Source organism: Gasterosteus aculeatus, chromosome 16 (genome assembly GCF_964276395.1).
Source record: "Gasterosteus aculeatus chromosome 16, fGasAcu3.hap1.1, whole genome shotgun sequence".
NCBI lineage: Eukaryota > Metazoa > Chordata > Actinopteri > Perciformes > Gasterosteidae > Gasterosteus > Gasterosteus aculeatus.
The window spans coordinates 19,810,059-19,827,688 of NC_135704.1; the positions used below are offsets into that span (position 1 = coordinate 19,810,059).

Here is a 17,630-nt window from a genome sequence, read left to right on the forward strand (position 1 = left end):
ATGTTTCTTAGTGTATATTAATCACATTGATAAATCTGATCGGCCTGATTGATGACTTACCAAGCTGGTCTTTGACCACTACTGGGGTGAGCATTTCCTTAATATCACTGAAGCCAGCATGGTTCTCTGCTCTGACTCTGAAGAAGTACTCAGCATTCTCCCTCAGACCAGACACTGTGAAGTGGGTGGACTTGGTCAGCCCACACTTAACCCACTTCTCCTGGCCATTCTCCAGAGCTTCCACCAGGTATCCAGTAACTCTGCTGCCTCCGTCTTGTTCTGGTTTAGCCCAGACAAGGGACACACTCTCCTTGGTAACATCAGTCACACCCAGCTTTGGTGGTGGGCTTGGTTTTTCTGGAGAAAGGAGAACATAATGTGTTTTGTTTAAATAATTGGGTATTGTCTTCTGCCTAACAAGTACAATATATAGCTATATTGACTTAGAAATGCAATACCTGTGATCTTGGTGGCATCTTTGGTCTCAGCAGAAACACCAACACCGTACTCGTTCTCGCCTGTCACTCTGAAGAAGTAGACTCCCCCCTCCAGCACGTCCATCACCTTGTATGTCAGTCTGCTGCAAGTGTCGGTCAACCTGGTCCAGCCCTTTTTGCTGGCCTCACGGATATCAACATGGTAGGTCTTGACCGGTCCTCCTCCCTCATTCTCAGGGGTGTCCCAGGTTACAGTAGCAGAAGTCCTGGTCACGTCCTTGACCTGTACATGGGCAGGAGGTCCAGGGGAATCCAAGACTCTGACGTTGAGTGTCAAGGTGGCTGTTCCAGCTACGCTAGACAAGGTGATGGTGTATTTGCCAGAGTCATTGCGAGTTGCTTTCTCTAAGGTGATGGAGGTGAAGCTGTCTGTGGTGTCAATGACCGCACGAACTCTAAGATCAATATCAGGCTTAGTCCATGAAACACTGGGGATGGGTTTGCCTCTGAAGGGTACTGTCATAGTGAATGAGCTACCATCCTTCACAATAAGAGTCTTCCTCATGTCGTTGCTGATGTCAAAGACTGGCTCCTCCTCTCTTTCTTTGGCAACCTGTTTGTCAGATTCAGGACTGGGCTCGCTGGCTCCGATCTTGTTAATGGACTTAACAACAAACACATATTCTGCCCCAGGTGTCAATCCCACCACTGTAAACTCTGTGTTCTTGGTATTCTGGACAGCAGTAATCCATTCATCATCTACAGTATTCCTGTATTTGACTCTGTAGCCGGTCACAGGGGATCCACCATCAAATAGTGGCTTATTCCACGACAGGGTGGCTGTTGTCTTTGTAGAGTCGATGATCTTTGGCTTAGCGGGGGGTGAAGGCAGAAACAGAGGATCTTCAGCCTTTGTAAGTGGGCAAGCCACGCTGGGAGCACTCAGGCCTGCGGAGTTCTCTGCAAACACTCTGTACTCATACTCACTGCCACCCCGAAGGTGTGAAGCTTTGACTCTGAGGTCATAAACAGGTTTTTTGTTGACACGGCACCAGCGAAGGCCGGTCTTTTCCCGCTTTTCAATGACGTAGCCAGAGATACTGCTGCCGCCATCAGAAACTGGTCTTTCCCAACAAATGGTCATTGCCTCGCTGGTAATTGAGGTGACCTGTACATTAGTGGGAGCGGTGGGCACAGTGAAAGGATGTATGGCCCTTGTTGGCTCACTCTCCAGGGCCTCACCATCCCCGTATTTGTTGACCCCCCGAACTCTGAAGATGTACTCGTTTCCTCTGAGCAGCTTGGTCACCTTACAGGTCGTTGCCTTCATGTCACCATAGACAAGAGTCCAGGTGAGACGACTGGTCTCACGTTTCTCCACAATGTAGTGCATAACTTCTGCACCGCCGTTCTCCTGGGGGGGGCCCCAGTTTATGGTGCATTTCTCGCCCGTTAGACCGGTTACTGCCAAAGGTCCAGAGGCAGGTCCAGGTCTGTCCAGAACTTTGCAGTTGATAGCAACAGACCTGGTTCCTGCAACATTGTGTAAGGTCAGCACGTACTGGCCAGAGTCCCTCCTGATAGCGTCTCTTACAATCAGCGTTGTTGCAAAGTTGGTGGAGGTGACTTCACACCTGGCCTTCTCCTCAATCTCCTTTCCATCCTTTGACCATGATACAACTGGGAGTGGACGGCCCGTGATTTCGGCATCAATTCGAATGATCTCTCCAGCCTTAGTGACAACCAGCTGTCTGAATTTATCTTCCAGGATAATAGTGGGAGGGTCAACATCATCCTTGACCGTGACAGGACCAGTGCTCTCCGAGGGAGCACTCAACAGCTCTGCAGAATTCTTAGTAATGACGTGGAAGTCATATTGGACATCTTCTGTGAGGCCTGTGACATCGTAGTAGGTGTCTTGCACGTTGGTGAAGTTGCATTTAAGCCAGCGGCCGTTGGGAAGTTCTTTACGCTCAACAATGTACCCGGTCACCATTATTCCGCCATCATACTCTGGCTTCTCCCAGAAGAGGGAAACTGAGGTCCTGGTGATGTTGGTGACTCTAAGGTTACGTGGAGATTCACATGGATCCCGGGCTGGCACAGGGTCACTGGCTTTAGTGCAAGGACCAATTCCAGCCATATTCTCAGCATAGACTCTAAACTGATACAGCAGGCCTTCTTCAACGCCTGTCATTTTAAACTGGTTCTCAGCCAGCAGACCTCTGTTGACCTTGGTCCAGAGGATGCTGCTTTGGTCTTTGCATTCAATGTGATAACCAGTTACAGGGCTGCCACCATCAGTGGCAGGTCTGCCCCATACCACGAGCATTCCATACTTTGTGGCATGGGATACATGGACATTGGTCGGAGGGCTAGGAGGCTCGAAGGGATACTGAGCAGTAACGGGAGCGGAGTCAAGTGCAGAACTCTTGCCGTAACGGTTCTCAGCTGCAATGCGGAACTGATACTCGGTTCCCTGAGAGAGACGAGACACCTTGATTGATGTCCTGGCTACTGTGGCGGAGACAATCTGCCATGATGTTGTGGTAGTGTCTCTCTTCTCCACAACATAGTTGTTGATTTGACATCCACCATTATAGGTTGGAGGATCCCATGACAGAGAGATGAAGTCAGCGCTCACCTCATCCATCTTAATGTTGCTGGGCGGGCCGGGTTTGTCTAGAATTACAACAGATATTCCAGCTGTGGTGGTGCCAACTGAGTTTGTCAGAGTAATCACATACTTCCCGACATCATCTTTGGTTGCATCCTTTATGACAATCTTGGATGAGGTCTTTGAAGTAACGACATTAACCCTTGTTGTCTGCTTAAGCACTTGGCCGTCCTTCTTCCAGGACACCTCAGGCTGCGGTCTACCTCTGAAGGGAACATCGATCTTCAGGTCGTCTCCTGCTTTTACACTGTATGTGTCATACAACAGCTTGATAACGGGCTCCATTGTGATGTCTTTCACTAACACGGGGGTGGCCAGAGGCTTAGCATCACTCTTCCCCTTATCATTGACAGCAGTGACCCTGAAGGAATATTCCTCACCAGTTGTGAGTCCACCAATTGTAGCTTCCAGTGCTTTGACTTCACTGCACACAGACCATTTGTCATCTCCCTTTGGCTGCATCTCAACAATAAAGTTTGTAATCTTGCTGCCTCCGTCATGATCGGGCTTCTCCCAGGAAAGAGAGACCGTATGACGAGTTACGTCAACCAGGACAATCTTCCCAGGAGGCAAAGGAGCCTCGGCCACCTTGACTTGTTCTGTGGAGGCAGGCAGACCTACTCCGAGCTCGTTGACAGCCAACACGCGGAAATAGTATCGGCCTCCCTCCTGCAGGTCAGAAATCAGGTAAGAGTTCCTCACGCAGTTGGTGCAAACACTAGTGAAGGCCATTCTCTTCTGATCTCTCTTCTCAACAATATAGTGGGATATCTTAGCCCCACCATCTATTGAAGGAGGTTCCCAGGAGAGAGAGACACAAGTTCTCTTCACATCCTTAATCACCAGGTTGGTAGGAGCGCTGGGGGAGTCCAGAACTCTGACATTGATGAAGGCTGATTTAGAACCACTGAGGTTCTCGAGGTTCAGTACATATTTTCCAGTGTCAAATCTATCGACATTCTCAATCATCAGCATTGTGTAGGAGCCTGTGACTTCAATCTGGGTACGCTCATTCAAAGCGCCCTCGGCCTTTGACCATTTGACCTCTGGCTCTGGTTTTCCTCTGATAGGCACAAACAGACGCAGAGTGGCGGAGGCACGGATATTGACCATCTTCCTCAGGTCTCCATCTAGTTCTATTTCAGGAGCCTCCAGCTTCTCTGCGGCGATCACAGAACCAGACAGGTCCACATGCTCTCCTACACCCTCACAGTTAATCGCGCAGATGCGGAAGTTGTACTCTGCATTCTCCTTCAGATGCTTTACAGTGTAGTGAGTAGCCGGAACACCAGTGGGTGGTGTGCAGGTGATCCATTCATCATCTGCTGCCTCCTTCATTTCAACAACATATCCACTTATCGATGCTCCACCATCATAGATTGGCCTGGACCAGGACAGTGAAACTGTGGTGCTTGAATGGCCAGTGACTTTGGGGTTATTCGGAGAGCCTGGTGGATAAATGGCATCACAGGCTTTGATGTATTCAGTCGGTGGACTAGGCTTTCCCACACCTGCAGCATTTTCAGCTGAGATCCTGAATTCATAGGAGTGTCCCTCTGTTAGGCCACTGCACCTGAATCTCAGGTCACTCAGTCTCTTCTTATTGCACTTAGTCCATCTGATGCCATCCATATCACGTTTTTCAAGGATGTAGCCTTCAACCTCAGCTCCTCCATTGTGCTCCGGTCTCTCCCATGTAAGCACAATGGAGTCCCTCGTGATAGCGCTGGTCTCTGGGGTGGAGGGGGAACTGGGAATGGTGAAGGGGTTACGAGCAATAACAGCCCCAGATTCCAAAGGTTCACCAATGCCATATTTATTGACAGCAGTGACTCTAAATATGTATTCATTGCCAGGCAACAGTTTTGTGATTTTGTAGCTGATGGCCTGGATCTTGGGCTCAACCATGGTCCATGACAAACGACTGGTCTCTCTCTTCTCAATTATGTAGTGAGAGATGCTGGCTCCACCATCATGTGAGGGATGGTTCCAGTGCAGATAACATTTTTCTGCTGTGACCCCTTTGACTTCCAGGGGACCATCTGGAGGACCAGGTCTATCCAGAACTTTAACATTAACTGGGACTATCTTGACTCCTCCTACATTCACAAGTTTGAGGGAAAAGTGGCCACCGTCGACTCTGATGCAATCCTTGACCGTCAGGATAGTACGTGTGAGGGTGGTGTTGACCTCCATTCTCTGTGTAAGTTTGTCAATCTCTTTCTGATCTTTTAACCAAATTACTTCAGGCAGAGGCTTGCCGGTATAATCAGCGTCAATGACAAACGTCTCACCGGCACTAACAACAGTAGTATTCTGGAATTTAGAATCCATGGTGGCCTCTGGAGCCACAATGTCATCTTTGGCGGTAATCTCTCCTGTGCTCGGAGAGGGTCGACTGAAAATCCCAGCAGCGTTCCTGGCAATGACTCTGTACTCGTAAACACAGCCCTCAGTCAGGCCGGTGAGTGTGTACTGTGTAGTAATGATGTTGGTGAAGCTGGCCTTCATCCAGCGGGTGTCTGGGTGCTTCTTCCTCTCAATCACATAGCCAGTGATTGTACTGCCTCCATCATATTGAGGCCTTGTCCACTGAAGCGTCACATGATTTCTGGTGATATCAATGGCCTCAGGAGTGCCTGGTGGGTCACAGGGGTCCCTGGCTACTGTGCTCTGTGAGACCTTGCTAACTGGGCCGAGTCCAGCAATGTTCTCAGCATAAACTCTGAATTCATACTCAATGCCTTCTTCCAGGTCTGAAGTTTTGAAACGTGCGTCTGGGATTAGAAGCTTGTTGAGTTTGGTCCACAAGAGGCTGTTCTTCTCTTTTCTCTCAAGGTGATAGCCTAAGACTGGGCTACCTCCGTTGTTGGGAGGAGCTTTCCACTCAACAACCATGTTCTCCTTGGTTGCAGCAGAAACAATTGGTGTCCCAGGAGCAGCAGGCACACTGAATGGAAACTGAGCAATAACATTGGAAGAGACAATGGCAGAACTCTTTCCATATCTATTCTCAGCCGAGACTCTAAATTGATACTCAGTTCCAGTCTTTAAATTGGTGACTTTAATGGTTGTTCTGGCAATGGTAGCAGACACAATCTGCCATGCTGTTGTGGTGGTATCTTTCTTTTCCACAATGTAGTTGTTGATTTGACAGCCTCCAGTATACTCTGGTGGCTCCCAGGAGAGATTGACATAGTTGGAGCTCACCTCCTCTATCTTCACAGGGCCTGTGGGAGGGCCGGGCTTTTCAAGGATGATCACGGTAATCTCCTCTGAAGCTGTTCCAACACTACTGGTGGCTGTGATGGTGTATTTACTAGAATCTTCCCTATTTGCATCCTTGATGCACAGCTTAGTAGATGACAGTGTTCTGGATACGTTTAGTCTAGTTGTCTCCTTTAGAGCGTGTCCATCCTTCTTCCATTCAACACTGGGAACAGGGCGCCCAATCACTGGAATCTCTATCTTCAGATCCTCACCGTTCTGTACACTGTAAGTGTTGAATGCCATCTTAAAGCCGGGCATCATAGTAACATCTTTAGCAGTGACTGGTGCAGCCAGAGCCCTGGGGTCACTCTTGCCCTTTTCATTGAAGGCCGACACTCTGAAGAGGTACTCATGCCCAGCGCTCAGGCTTGTGACAGTTCCCTCACAAGCTTTGGTTGTGGCGGCCACCACCCACTCTTCTGAACCCACCGGCTGCATCTCGATGTAATAGCCCATAATCCGGCTGCCGCCATCATGGTCTGGCTTCTCCCAGGAGAACGAGGCAGAGGTTTTGGAAACTTCAGTTAAAGTGACTTTACCAACTGGTAGAGGAGACTCAGAGGTCTTAACAGAGTCTTCTGTCTCAGCTGGCTGTCCAACACCAAACTCATTCTCCGCCAAGATTCTGAAATAGTAGATTTGCCCCTCAGTGAGACCAGTTATACGGTAGCTTGTCTTTGTGCATTTGCTGTCCACGTTGGAGTAAACTTTCCTGTTTGACTCACGCTTTTCAACAAGGTAATTCTTGATTCTTGCACCTCCATCAATAAGAGGAGGCTCCCAGGTCAAAGTGACACTTTCCCTCTTAATGTCTTTTACGGTCAGATTCAAAGGGGCCCCTGGCGTGTCCAAAACTTTAACAGAAACAAAAGCTGACTTGGTGCCTGCGGTATTTTCCAAGTGGAGGATGTATTTTCCAGCATCATATTTGTCACAGATATCAATGGAGAGCTGTGAGCATTCTTCATTAGAGTCTATCCGAGCTTTACTGGGCAGTGCTCTGTCCTCCTTGGCCCAGCTGATCTCAGGAGTAGGATGGCCTTTGAATGGAATGCAGATTCTCATTGAGCCCCCTGCACGGACAACTATTCCTTTCCTTAGCTCTGAATCCAGAATCACCTCAGGAGGATCAAGCTTGTCCAATGGTTTCACAACTCCTTCGACCTCGGTGGGCTCACCCACACCTAGCTTGTTGATGGCACATATGCGCACCTTGTATTCCTGGTGCTCCGTCAGCTTAGTGATGGTAAACCTGGTTTCACTGACTCCAGTAGGTGGAGTGCATATGCTCCATTCCTCTTCATCGGCCTTAGTAATTTCCACAGCGTATCCTTGAATCTCACAACCACCGTCGTAGATGGGCCGGTGCCAAGCCAGACCAATGGTGTTTTTAGTCACATCGACCACATGGACATTGGATGGACAGCCCGGTTCAAAGGAGGGGTCACAGGCCTTGAGGTAAGATGTAGACGGGCTTGGTAGACCCACTCCAGCTACATTCTCAGCAGATACCCTGAATTCATATTCATGGTCCTCAGTCAATCCTGTCACTCTGAAACGTAAGTCTGTCACCCTACGCTTGTTGCACTTGGTCCATCTCACTCCAGCTCTGTCTCTCTTCTCAACGATGTAACCAACAATTTCACTGCCTCCAGTTGCCTCCGGGCGGTTCCAGCAGACGGTCATGGAGTCTCTGGTTATGTTAGTGATCTCAAGCTCCTGAGGTGAGCCGGGGGGAACAAATGGATTTCTCATGATGACTGGCACTGATTCAAGAGGCTCGCCCGTTCCGTATTTGTTGACAGCCATGACTCTGAAGATGTACTCGTTGCCCTTCAACAGTTTGGTAACCTTGAACATGGTAGCTCCACAGTCACTGGAGACTAAGGTCCATGCCAGGCGGCTGGTTTCTCTCTTCTGAATGACATAGTGAGAAATGCTTGCTCCTCCATCGTGCCTGGGGGGCAACCATGACAGGGAGCACTTCTCCTCAGTCACATTGCTGACGGTGAGAGGTCCCTCTGCGGGACCTGGTCTGTCCAGGACCTTGACGCTGAATGGGACAGTCTTACTTCCAGCCACATTAGTCACAACAAGCGTGTACTGTCCACCATCCACTCGGATGGCATCCTTCACAACGAGCAAAGCCTTAAAATCTGTATTTTTGATCTCAGCTCGTGCTGAGTTTTCAACTTCAACATTTCCCTTGAACCACTGAGCTTTGGGGACGGGTTTTCCCTCCACACTGGCCTCCAGACTGAAAGTCTCACCAGCATTGAGGACAATGGTCTGGTTGTACATAGAATCCGTCTCACACTTAGGTTGCTCAATTTCATCCTTGGCTGTGATGGATCCCGTACTCTCAGAGGGCTTGCTGACAGCACCAGCTGCATTCCTTGCTATTACTCGGAAATCATATTTACTGTCTTCCGTCAGACCGGTCACTGTGAATTCATGTTCAATGACGTTCGCAAAGCTGGCCTTCATCCACTTTCCCTCAGGAAGGTCGCGTTTCTCCACGACATAGCCTGTGATAAGGCTTCCACCATTATACTCCGGAGCCGTCCACCTCAGCTTCACTGAGTGCCTGGTCACAATCACCGCGTCAGGGCGGCCAGGGGGATAACACTGGTCACGGGCTACATAAACCTCAGAGACTTTGCTGCATTTTCCAATGCCAACAATATTCTCAGCATAGACTCTGTATTCATACTCAATGCCTTCCTCAAGAGGAGCAGATTTGTACCTGCAGTCTTGGATGAGCATTTTGTTGATCTTGGTCCAGAGGATACTGTTCTTCTCCTTTCTCTCCAGATGGTAGCCCAAAATGGCACTTCCTCCATCCGATGGGGGTTTGTGCCACTCAACCACCATGTAGTCTTTAGAATATGTGGACACAAATGGTGTTCCCGAAGGGCCAGGCTCCTGGAACGGATACCGAGCCACAACAGGCTCTGAATCGATTGCATAACTCTTTCCCAATCTGTTCTCAGCATAGATTCTGAACTGGTATTCACTACCGGTCTTCAGATAGCTCACTTTTAGCGTGGTCCTTGCCAGAGTGGCAGATAAGACCATCCAGTTAGTTGTTGTTGTGTCTCTCTTTTCCACAACATAGTTGGTGATCGGGCAACCACCCGTATATGTCGGAGGCTCCCAGTTAAGAGTCATACTCTCAGCACTAACATCCTCAAATTTGACAGGGCCTGTTGGTGGGCCTGGTTTGTCTAGGGTAATTACCTCAATTGTGGCATCCTTAGAACCCAGGGCATTGACAATATTGATACTGTACATGCCTCCATCGTCTCTGGCGGAATCTTTTATGGTGAGGGTGGTGTGACGTGCCGAGTCAGTGACATTGACTCTGGTGGTCTGCTTGAGGGCTGCTCCATCCTTTGACCACGTGATGGTTGGCTTTGGATGACCAGCAACTGGCACCTCAATCTTCAGGTCATACCCCACCTGGACACTGTAGGAGCTCATATGGGGTCTAACGAAAGGCTCAATAACAAGGTCCTTAGCTAAAACAGATTGAGCCAGTTGTCTGGGGTCACTTTTGCCCTTGTCATTCACGGCAAAAACTCTGAACTGGTACTCCTCTCCCTTGAGCAGATTTGTCACTACAGTCTCCAGTGCTTTTCCACTAGCGCACAGGGACCAATTTTCGCTGTCCTTAGGAGCTAATTCAACCTCATAGTAACTGATCCTACTGCCGCCGTCATGCTCAGGCTTCTCCCAGGTAAGAGATACGGTGCTACAAGTGACGTCAACCACACTGACTTTACCCGGTGGCTGAGGCTTTTCAGATATCTTAAGTGGTTCTATGGTTTTAGCAGGGAGCCCCACGCCATATTCATTCTCGGCCAGGACTCTGAAGAAGAAGATTCCACCCTCTGGAAGAGGCTCAACTTTCCATGACATCTTGTTGCAGGTGGTGATGGGAGAATAAACTTTCCTAGTGCTCTCACGTTTCTCAACAATATAATGCTTTATCTTTGAGCCGCCATCCAGATGTGGAGGCTCCCATGTGAGAGTGACGGAATTCTTGGTGATCTCTTTCACCAAGAAGTTAGCCGGTGGACCAGGTGAATCCAAGACTCTGACACTGATGAAGACCGACTTCACTCCGCTGGCATTCTCTGCAGTCAGAGTGTACTTGCCGGTGTCAAATCTGTCAACATTCTCAATGACAAGTGAAGCATAGCTGCTTGTATTGTCAATCAGGGCAGTCTTTTTAATTTCACCCTCAGCCTTCCCCCATTTCACCTCAGGAGCTGGACGACCTCTTACGGGAACAAACAGCCTGAGAGTACTTGCTGATCTGATGTTGATCATCTTTCTCATATCACTATCCAAGTCAAGATCTGGAGCCTCCAGCTTTTCCTCCAGCAGAATCTTTCCTGGGATATCAGCATGCTCCCCGACACCAACTTTGTTGATGGCGCAAACTCTGAATTGGTATTCGTGCTTCTCCAGAAGCTTTTTTACTGTGAACTTGGTGTCTGTGATTCCAGTTGGAGGAGTGCACATAAACCACTCATCAGTTGCTGAATTGCAGGCCTCAACAATGTAAGCCTGAATCTCACAGCCACCATCATAGATGGGTTTGCTCCACGTCAGAGAAACAGTGGACCTAGATGTGTCCACCACCTTGGGGTTGTTTGGCGGGCCTGCTTTGAAGACAGGATCCAATGCTTTGTAGTACACAGTGGGTGCACTAGGTGTTCCAACCCCAGCAGCATTTTCAGCAGCAACTCTGAATTCATAGCTGTGGTTTTCTAGGAGCCCTGTCACTCTAAAGCGCAGCTCACTCACTGTCCGCTTGTTGCACCTGGTCCATCTCACGCCGTCCTTGTCACGTTTCTCAACAATGTATCCATGAATGGAGCTGCCACCATCGTTAGTCGGTCTATCCCAGGTCACCACCATTGAGTCTTTGGTGATTGTGGAGACTTCTACATCTGTTGGTGAGTTGGAAGTGACAAACTGATTTCTGGCGATCATTGGCTCAGATTCTAGCGGCTCACCAACTCCGTATTTGTTGACTGCAATCACTCTGAAGATGTACTCATTACCAGGAAGAAGTTTTGTGATCTTCAGGTTCAGTGTCTGAACTTTTTGTTCAACGACAGTCCAAACCAGTCGGCTGGTTTCCCTCCTCTCAACAATGTAGTGGGACACATCGCTACCTCCATCTTGCAGGGGCGATTTCCAGGCGATGGTGCATTTCTCACTGGTTACCCCATAGATGGAGATAGGGCCATCAGGTGGACCTGGTCTGTCCAGGACCTTGACATTAATGTTAACAGATTTTTCTCCTCCAACATTCTTTACCAGCAAAGTGTACTGACCTCCATCAACACGGATAGCTTCTCTAACCACAAGGCAAGCTGTAAAGTCTGTGTTCTTGAGCTCTAGGCGGGCTGCGTCAGAAATCTCTCGGCCCTCCTTACACCAGTGTACATTGGGCACGGGCTTACCAGAGATACCCGCCTCAAGCCGGAATGTATCTCCAGCATTTACCACCACAGCCTGGGAGTACTTAGCTTCTAAGTCAATCTTGGGTGGATCAACCTCATCTTTGGCAGTGATTGATCCAGTAGAATCAGAAGGCTTGCTGAAGACACCTGCTGAATTCTTGGCAATGACACGGAACTCATAAATCTGATTTTCTGTAAGTCCTGTGACAACAAATTTAGTCTCAATGACGTTAGCAAAACTAGCTTTCATCCAGCGGCCCGCTCCTTCCTTCTTCTCAACCACATAGCCTGTGATCTTGATGCCGCCATCATACTCCGGTTTGGTCCATCTGAGTGTCACTTGGTTTCTTGTCACAATGACAGCTTCAGGTTTTCCTGGTCTGTCACAAGGATCTCTGGCCACTTGCATTTCACTCAGTTTGCTGGCTTTGCTGAGACCAACGATGTTCTCAGCATATACTCTGAACTCATATTCAATACCCTCCTCAAGGCCAACGGCCTTAAATCTGTTTTCTGGGATTATTTGTTTGTTCTGTTTCACCCACAATATGCTGTTTCTCTCCTTGAGATCCAAGTGGTAGCCCAGAATTTTGCTCCCACCATCACTGCTTGGTGTATCCCAAACAATCACCATGCTCTCCTTTGTGGCTGACTGGACCACCACAGAACGTGGTGAGCCGGGCACTTGGAACGGATACTGAGCGACAATGGTTTCAGAAAGCAGACAAGGGGACTTGCCATACCTATTCTCTGCAGCAATCCTAAACTGGTACTCAACTCCTGTCTTCAGACGGGCGGCCTTGATAGTGGTTCTGGCCACAGTAGCTGAGACAATCTGCCAGTTAGTGGTAGACGTGTCTCTCTTCTCAACAACGTAATTGCTGATGGCACATCCACCGTCATACTCTGGTGGATTCCAGGACAAGACCAGACTGTCAGCAGTGACCTCGTCCAGCTTAATTGGGCCAGTCGGAGGAACAGGCTTATCCAGAACAATGACATTGAGGTCTGTAGACGCTTCTCCAACTGTGTTGGTCAGTTTGATGGTGTATGTGCCCACATCATCTCTGCAAGCCTCCTTAATAACCAGGAGAAGGTTTTTATCTGTGGCTTCAGAATTAACTCTAGTTGTCTCCTTGAGAACAATGCCGTCTTTGAGCCAGGTTGCTGTAGCCTTTGGACAAGCAGCATATGGCACATGTATCTTCAGATCATCTCCTGCTAGCACACTGAATGTTGTGAAAATCTGTTTGAAGGTCGGTGGGATGACTAGGTCTTTAGCCACCACAGGCAGACTAAGGCCACGTGGATCACTAACTCCCTTTTCGTTGGTGGCTGAGATACGGAACATGTACTCCTCTCCCTGTGTCAGGCCAGTTACAATAGCCAAATTGGTCTTTACCACCATGACCTGGGTCCACTTCTCACTGCCTTTACCTTGCATCTCAATATTATAGCCAGTGATTCTGCTGCCACCATCATAATCAGGCTTTTCCCAGGATAGTGTGACACTAGAGCTGGTAACTTCAAGGAGCGTCACTTTACCTGGTGGCAGAGGCTTCTCTGACACAGTAATTGATTCAGGTGTCTCCACTGGGAGACCAATGCCGTATTCATTCTCAGCAAGGATTCTAAAGCAGTACATCTTTCCTTCCTCCAGGTCCCCAATTTTCCAACTGGACTTATGGCAGCTGGCGCAAACTGTTGAATAGGCCTTTCTGGTCGACTCTCGCTTCTCCACAATGTAGTTGCGGACTCTGGAGCCTCCATCAATGAGAGGTGCATCCCAAACGAGAGAAACGGAATCTCTGGTGATCTCCTTGATGAACAAATTCTGAGGGGCTCCGGGAGTATCAAGCACCCGGACATTAATAAAGGCCGTTTTGCTTCCTGAGGTATTCTCCACTGTCACCATGTATTTACCTGCATCAAACCTGTCCACATTGTCGATCTGAAGAGTGGTGAATGATGAGGTGATTTCAATATTAGCTCTGTCCAGGGATTCTCCATGCTCTCTTGACCATTTAACCTCAGGTACCGGTCTGCCTTTGATAGGAACAAAGAGTCTCAGGGTGCTACAGGCTCTGAGGCTGACCACCTTACGCAGCTCGGCTCCAAGTTCAATTTCTGGAGGAAGCTGTCTGTCTTCAGCCTTGGGGGTTCCGGGAACCGCAGCGGGTTCCCCCACTCCCTCGCAATTAGTGGCACAAACGTTGATTTTGTACTCTTGGTTTTCCTTCAAGCTGGTAATGGTGAAGGACGTGGCTGTCCACCCCTTCTTGGGAGTGTGTATTGTCCACTCATCTTCCTCGGGAAGGCAGGTCTCCACAATGTAGCCTGTGATTTCAGAACCTCCATCGTAGACCGGCTTGTTCCAGGCAAGGGTGACGGAAGACTTGGTTGTGTCCAGAACTCTGGGGTTCCCTGGAGGTCCGGGCTGGAAGATGCTGTCTACCGCTTTGTAGAATGGACTGGAAGGACTAGGCTGACTTAGACCAGCATTGTTCTCAGCAAGAACTCTGAATTCATATTCATGTCCTGGCGTGAGCCCGGAGGCCTTGAAGCGCAGGTCTGTTACAGTCCTCTTGTTACATTTCACCCAGCGCAGGCCAGTCTTATCCCTTCTTTCAATGATGTAAGTGTTCAATCTGCTGCCTCCATCGTGTTCGGGACGCTCCCAGCACACAACCATGGAGTCCTTGGTAATGGTGGTGACTTCAGGCTGCTGTGGCGGGTCACTGGGAACATACGGGTTGGTACAGATGATAGGGTCAGACTCCAGCGGCTCGCCCACCCCATACTTGTTGACAGCCATGACTCTGAAGACGTATTCATTGCCCTTCAGGAGCTTGGTGACCTTAAACCTGTTTGCCTGAAGGTCTGTGGCAACGTTTGTCCATGCCAATCTACTGGTCTCTCGCCTCTGAATGATGAAGTACTCGATCTTGGCACCGCCATCATGTGTTGGATGTAGCCAGTTAAGGACACATTTCTCAGCAGCAACATCAGTAACAGTGAGGGAGTCCGGTGGCCCGGGTCTGTCGAGCACCTTGACGTTGTAGGTGAATTTGGCAAAGCCCCCAGGATTGCTGGCAGTGAGTGTAAAAGCACCTCCGTCCTTCCTCAGGGAGTCTTTGTTCGTTAGGGTTGTGTGGAAGTCACTTGTCTTTATCTCAAGCTTGGCTGTATCCCCAAGCTCCTTTTCTTCCTTGGTCCATACCAAAGATGGGATTGGCCTGCCAGTCACACTGGCCTCCAGCTTGAACAACTCTCCTGCCATGACAACAACATTGCTGCTATAAGACGAATCAACATCAAGCCTGGGCTCTTCAATGTCATCTCTGCATGTGATTGCCTCAGATGACTGGGATGGAGCACTGACAGCACCCGCTGAATTTCTGGCAAGCACGCGGATTTCATAAGTTTTATCTTCGATCAGACCACTGACTGTGTAGATGGTTTCCAGGATGTTGTTGAAGTTGGCTTTAAGCCAGCGTCCATTAGGCATCTCCCTCCTCTCAACTGTGTATCCAGTGATGGAGAATCCACCATCTCCCTCCGGTTTGGTCCATGATACTGTCACCTCGTGTCTGGTGACATTCAGTGCCACGGGTCTGCCTGGTGGGTCAACTGGGTCAAGCGCATACACTGTCTCCGAGGGTTTGCTTGGTTTGCTGAGACCGGCCATGTTTTCAGCAATAACACGGTGTTCATATGCAATTCCATCAACAAGGCCTGATGATTTGAAGATATTTCCGACAACAATGGCCTTGCTGACTCTCTGCCACAGAATGCTGTTTTTCTCTTTTCTGTCCACGTGATAGCCAAGGATGACGCTACCTCCATCAGAGGAAGGCTCATTCCAGCTCAGAGTCATAGCATCCTTGTTGAAAGATGTGATCACAGGAGTGCCTGGCTGGCCCGGCACATCAAATGGATACGCAGCCACTACTGGCTCAGAAACAACGCATGGTCCAATGCCATATCTGTTCTGGGCCTTGATGCGGAACTGGTACTGGGTCCCAGTGTTGAGGCGGGCTGCCTTGAATGTGGTGCGGATCACTGTCGCCGCCAACTCTATCCAGGAAGTGCCGGTAGTCTCCCGCATCTCAACGATATAGTTGTTGATGGGAACACCTCCATCATTCTCTGGTGCCTCCCAGGACATGAGAACGTAATCACAGGAAACCTCGTCCAGCTTTATGGGACCAGTGGGGGGACCTGGAATGTCGTGGACCAAGACTGTGATTGTCTCAGTCACTGTGCCCAGCATGTTCCTTCCAGTCATAGAGTACTGTCCTCCGTCAGACCTCTTTATCTCACTAATGTTGAGGATGGTTGACGTTGTTGTGGTTTCAACGTTCATTCTTTGTGTCTCCTTGAGCCCTATGTCTCCCTTCTTCCAGGAAACCACAGGTCTGGGTTTACCGAGTACAGGGATTTCCACTTTGATGCGATCCCCTGCCTTGGCGATCACCGTCATCTGGTATACTCCACGAAGGTCAAAGGATGGAGCAGATGTCTGCTCTTTGATAATGGCGGGCCTGCTCTCGCGTGGGTCACTCCGGCCCGACGCATTGACAGCCATTATGCGGAAGGTATATTCTGCGCCTTGAACAAGATCTGTGACGGTGTAGTCCAGGGCCTTCAAGGTGTCCACATGAACCCACTGGTCAGTGTCCTTCTTCTGGGCCTCAATGACATACCCGGTGATCAAGCTGCCCCCGTCGTGAAGGGGCTTGGTCCACGCCAGACTCGCACTGTCATCTGACACATCTGTGACATACAAGTTCTCTGGTGCTGAGGGGGCCTGAGACACCCTGATTGGCTCAGGGGATTCAGCAGGCTCGCCTACGCCCAGGTCATTCTCGGCAGAGATACGAAAGTAGTAGTAAGCTCCCTCCTCCAGGTCTGTGAATTTGTAGGAGCACTTCTGCCATGTGGTGGTAATTACTGTGTAGGCCTTCTTGGTGGCCTCCCTCTTTTCAATAACATAGTTGCAAATCTTAGAACCACCATCGATTATGGGGATTTCCCACTGGAGGGTGATGGTGTTCTTGGTGATCTCTCTAGGCTTGACGTTCACTGGTGGTCCCGGTGTGTCCAAAACCTTCACATTAACGAAACCGGCCTTCTTCCCGGCAACGTTCTCAAGACAAAGGTTATACTTTCCAGCATCGTATCTGGTGCAGTCAGGAATAACCAGGAGAGTGTAGGACTCAGTTGTGTCAATGTGAGCACGTTTCTTCAGGTTGCTGTCATCTTTGCTCCAGGTTACTTCAGGAACAGGACGACCCCGAATGGGGACAAACATACGGATTGAAGCACGGCACCTGACCACCAGGGTTTTCCTGAGTTCAGCATCTAGCTCAAAATCTGGCAGCGTTTCCTGGTCCACCAGTTCAATCACGTTCTCAACCTCTGCAGGCTCGCCAACTCCCTCAGAGTTTAGGGCGGTGACTCTGAAGTGGTATTTGCCTCCCTTTTGAAGTTTACCAACGACATAATCCGTAGCTTTCAATGGATACTGTGTCTCCACCTCCCAGTCATCATGCCCTTCCTTTTTGTACTCAACAATATATCCTTCCACTTCAAGACCACCATCGTAGTGGGGCTTGCCCCAGGCAAAGGAAGCTGTGGTTTTTGTGGTGTCTGTAATCCTAGCGTTGGATGGCGGACCAGGTGGATCTAATAAACAAGGCAAACATTTTTAAATGAAACATGGTAATTTTTTTCTGCACATACAACTCTCCTGTCTTAAAATAT

General features: G+C 49.3%; 1 protein-coding gene across 1 annotated transcript in view; it reads right to left on the reverse strand.

Annotated features, from left to right (window-relative positions):
- ttn.2 (titin, tandem duplicate 2) overlaps nt 1–17,630 on the reverse strand; it is a 171,725-nt gene that overhangs the window by 28,050 nt on the left and 126,045 nt on the right. The window contains exons 212-213 of the mRNA XM_078091002.1: nt 459–17,552; nt 61–357 (exon numbers count right to left, since the gene is read on the reverse strand). Coding sequence (XP_077947128.1) covers nt 61–357; nt 459–17,552 — 17,391 coding nt within the window. The remainder of the gene's footprint in view (nt 1–60; nt 358–458; nt 17,553–17,630) is intronic.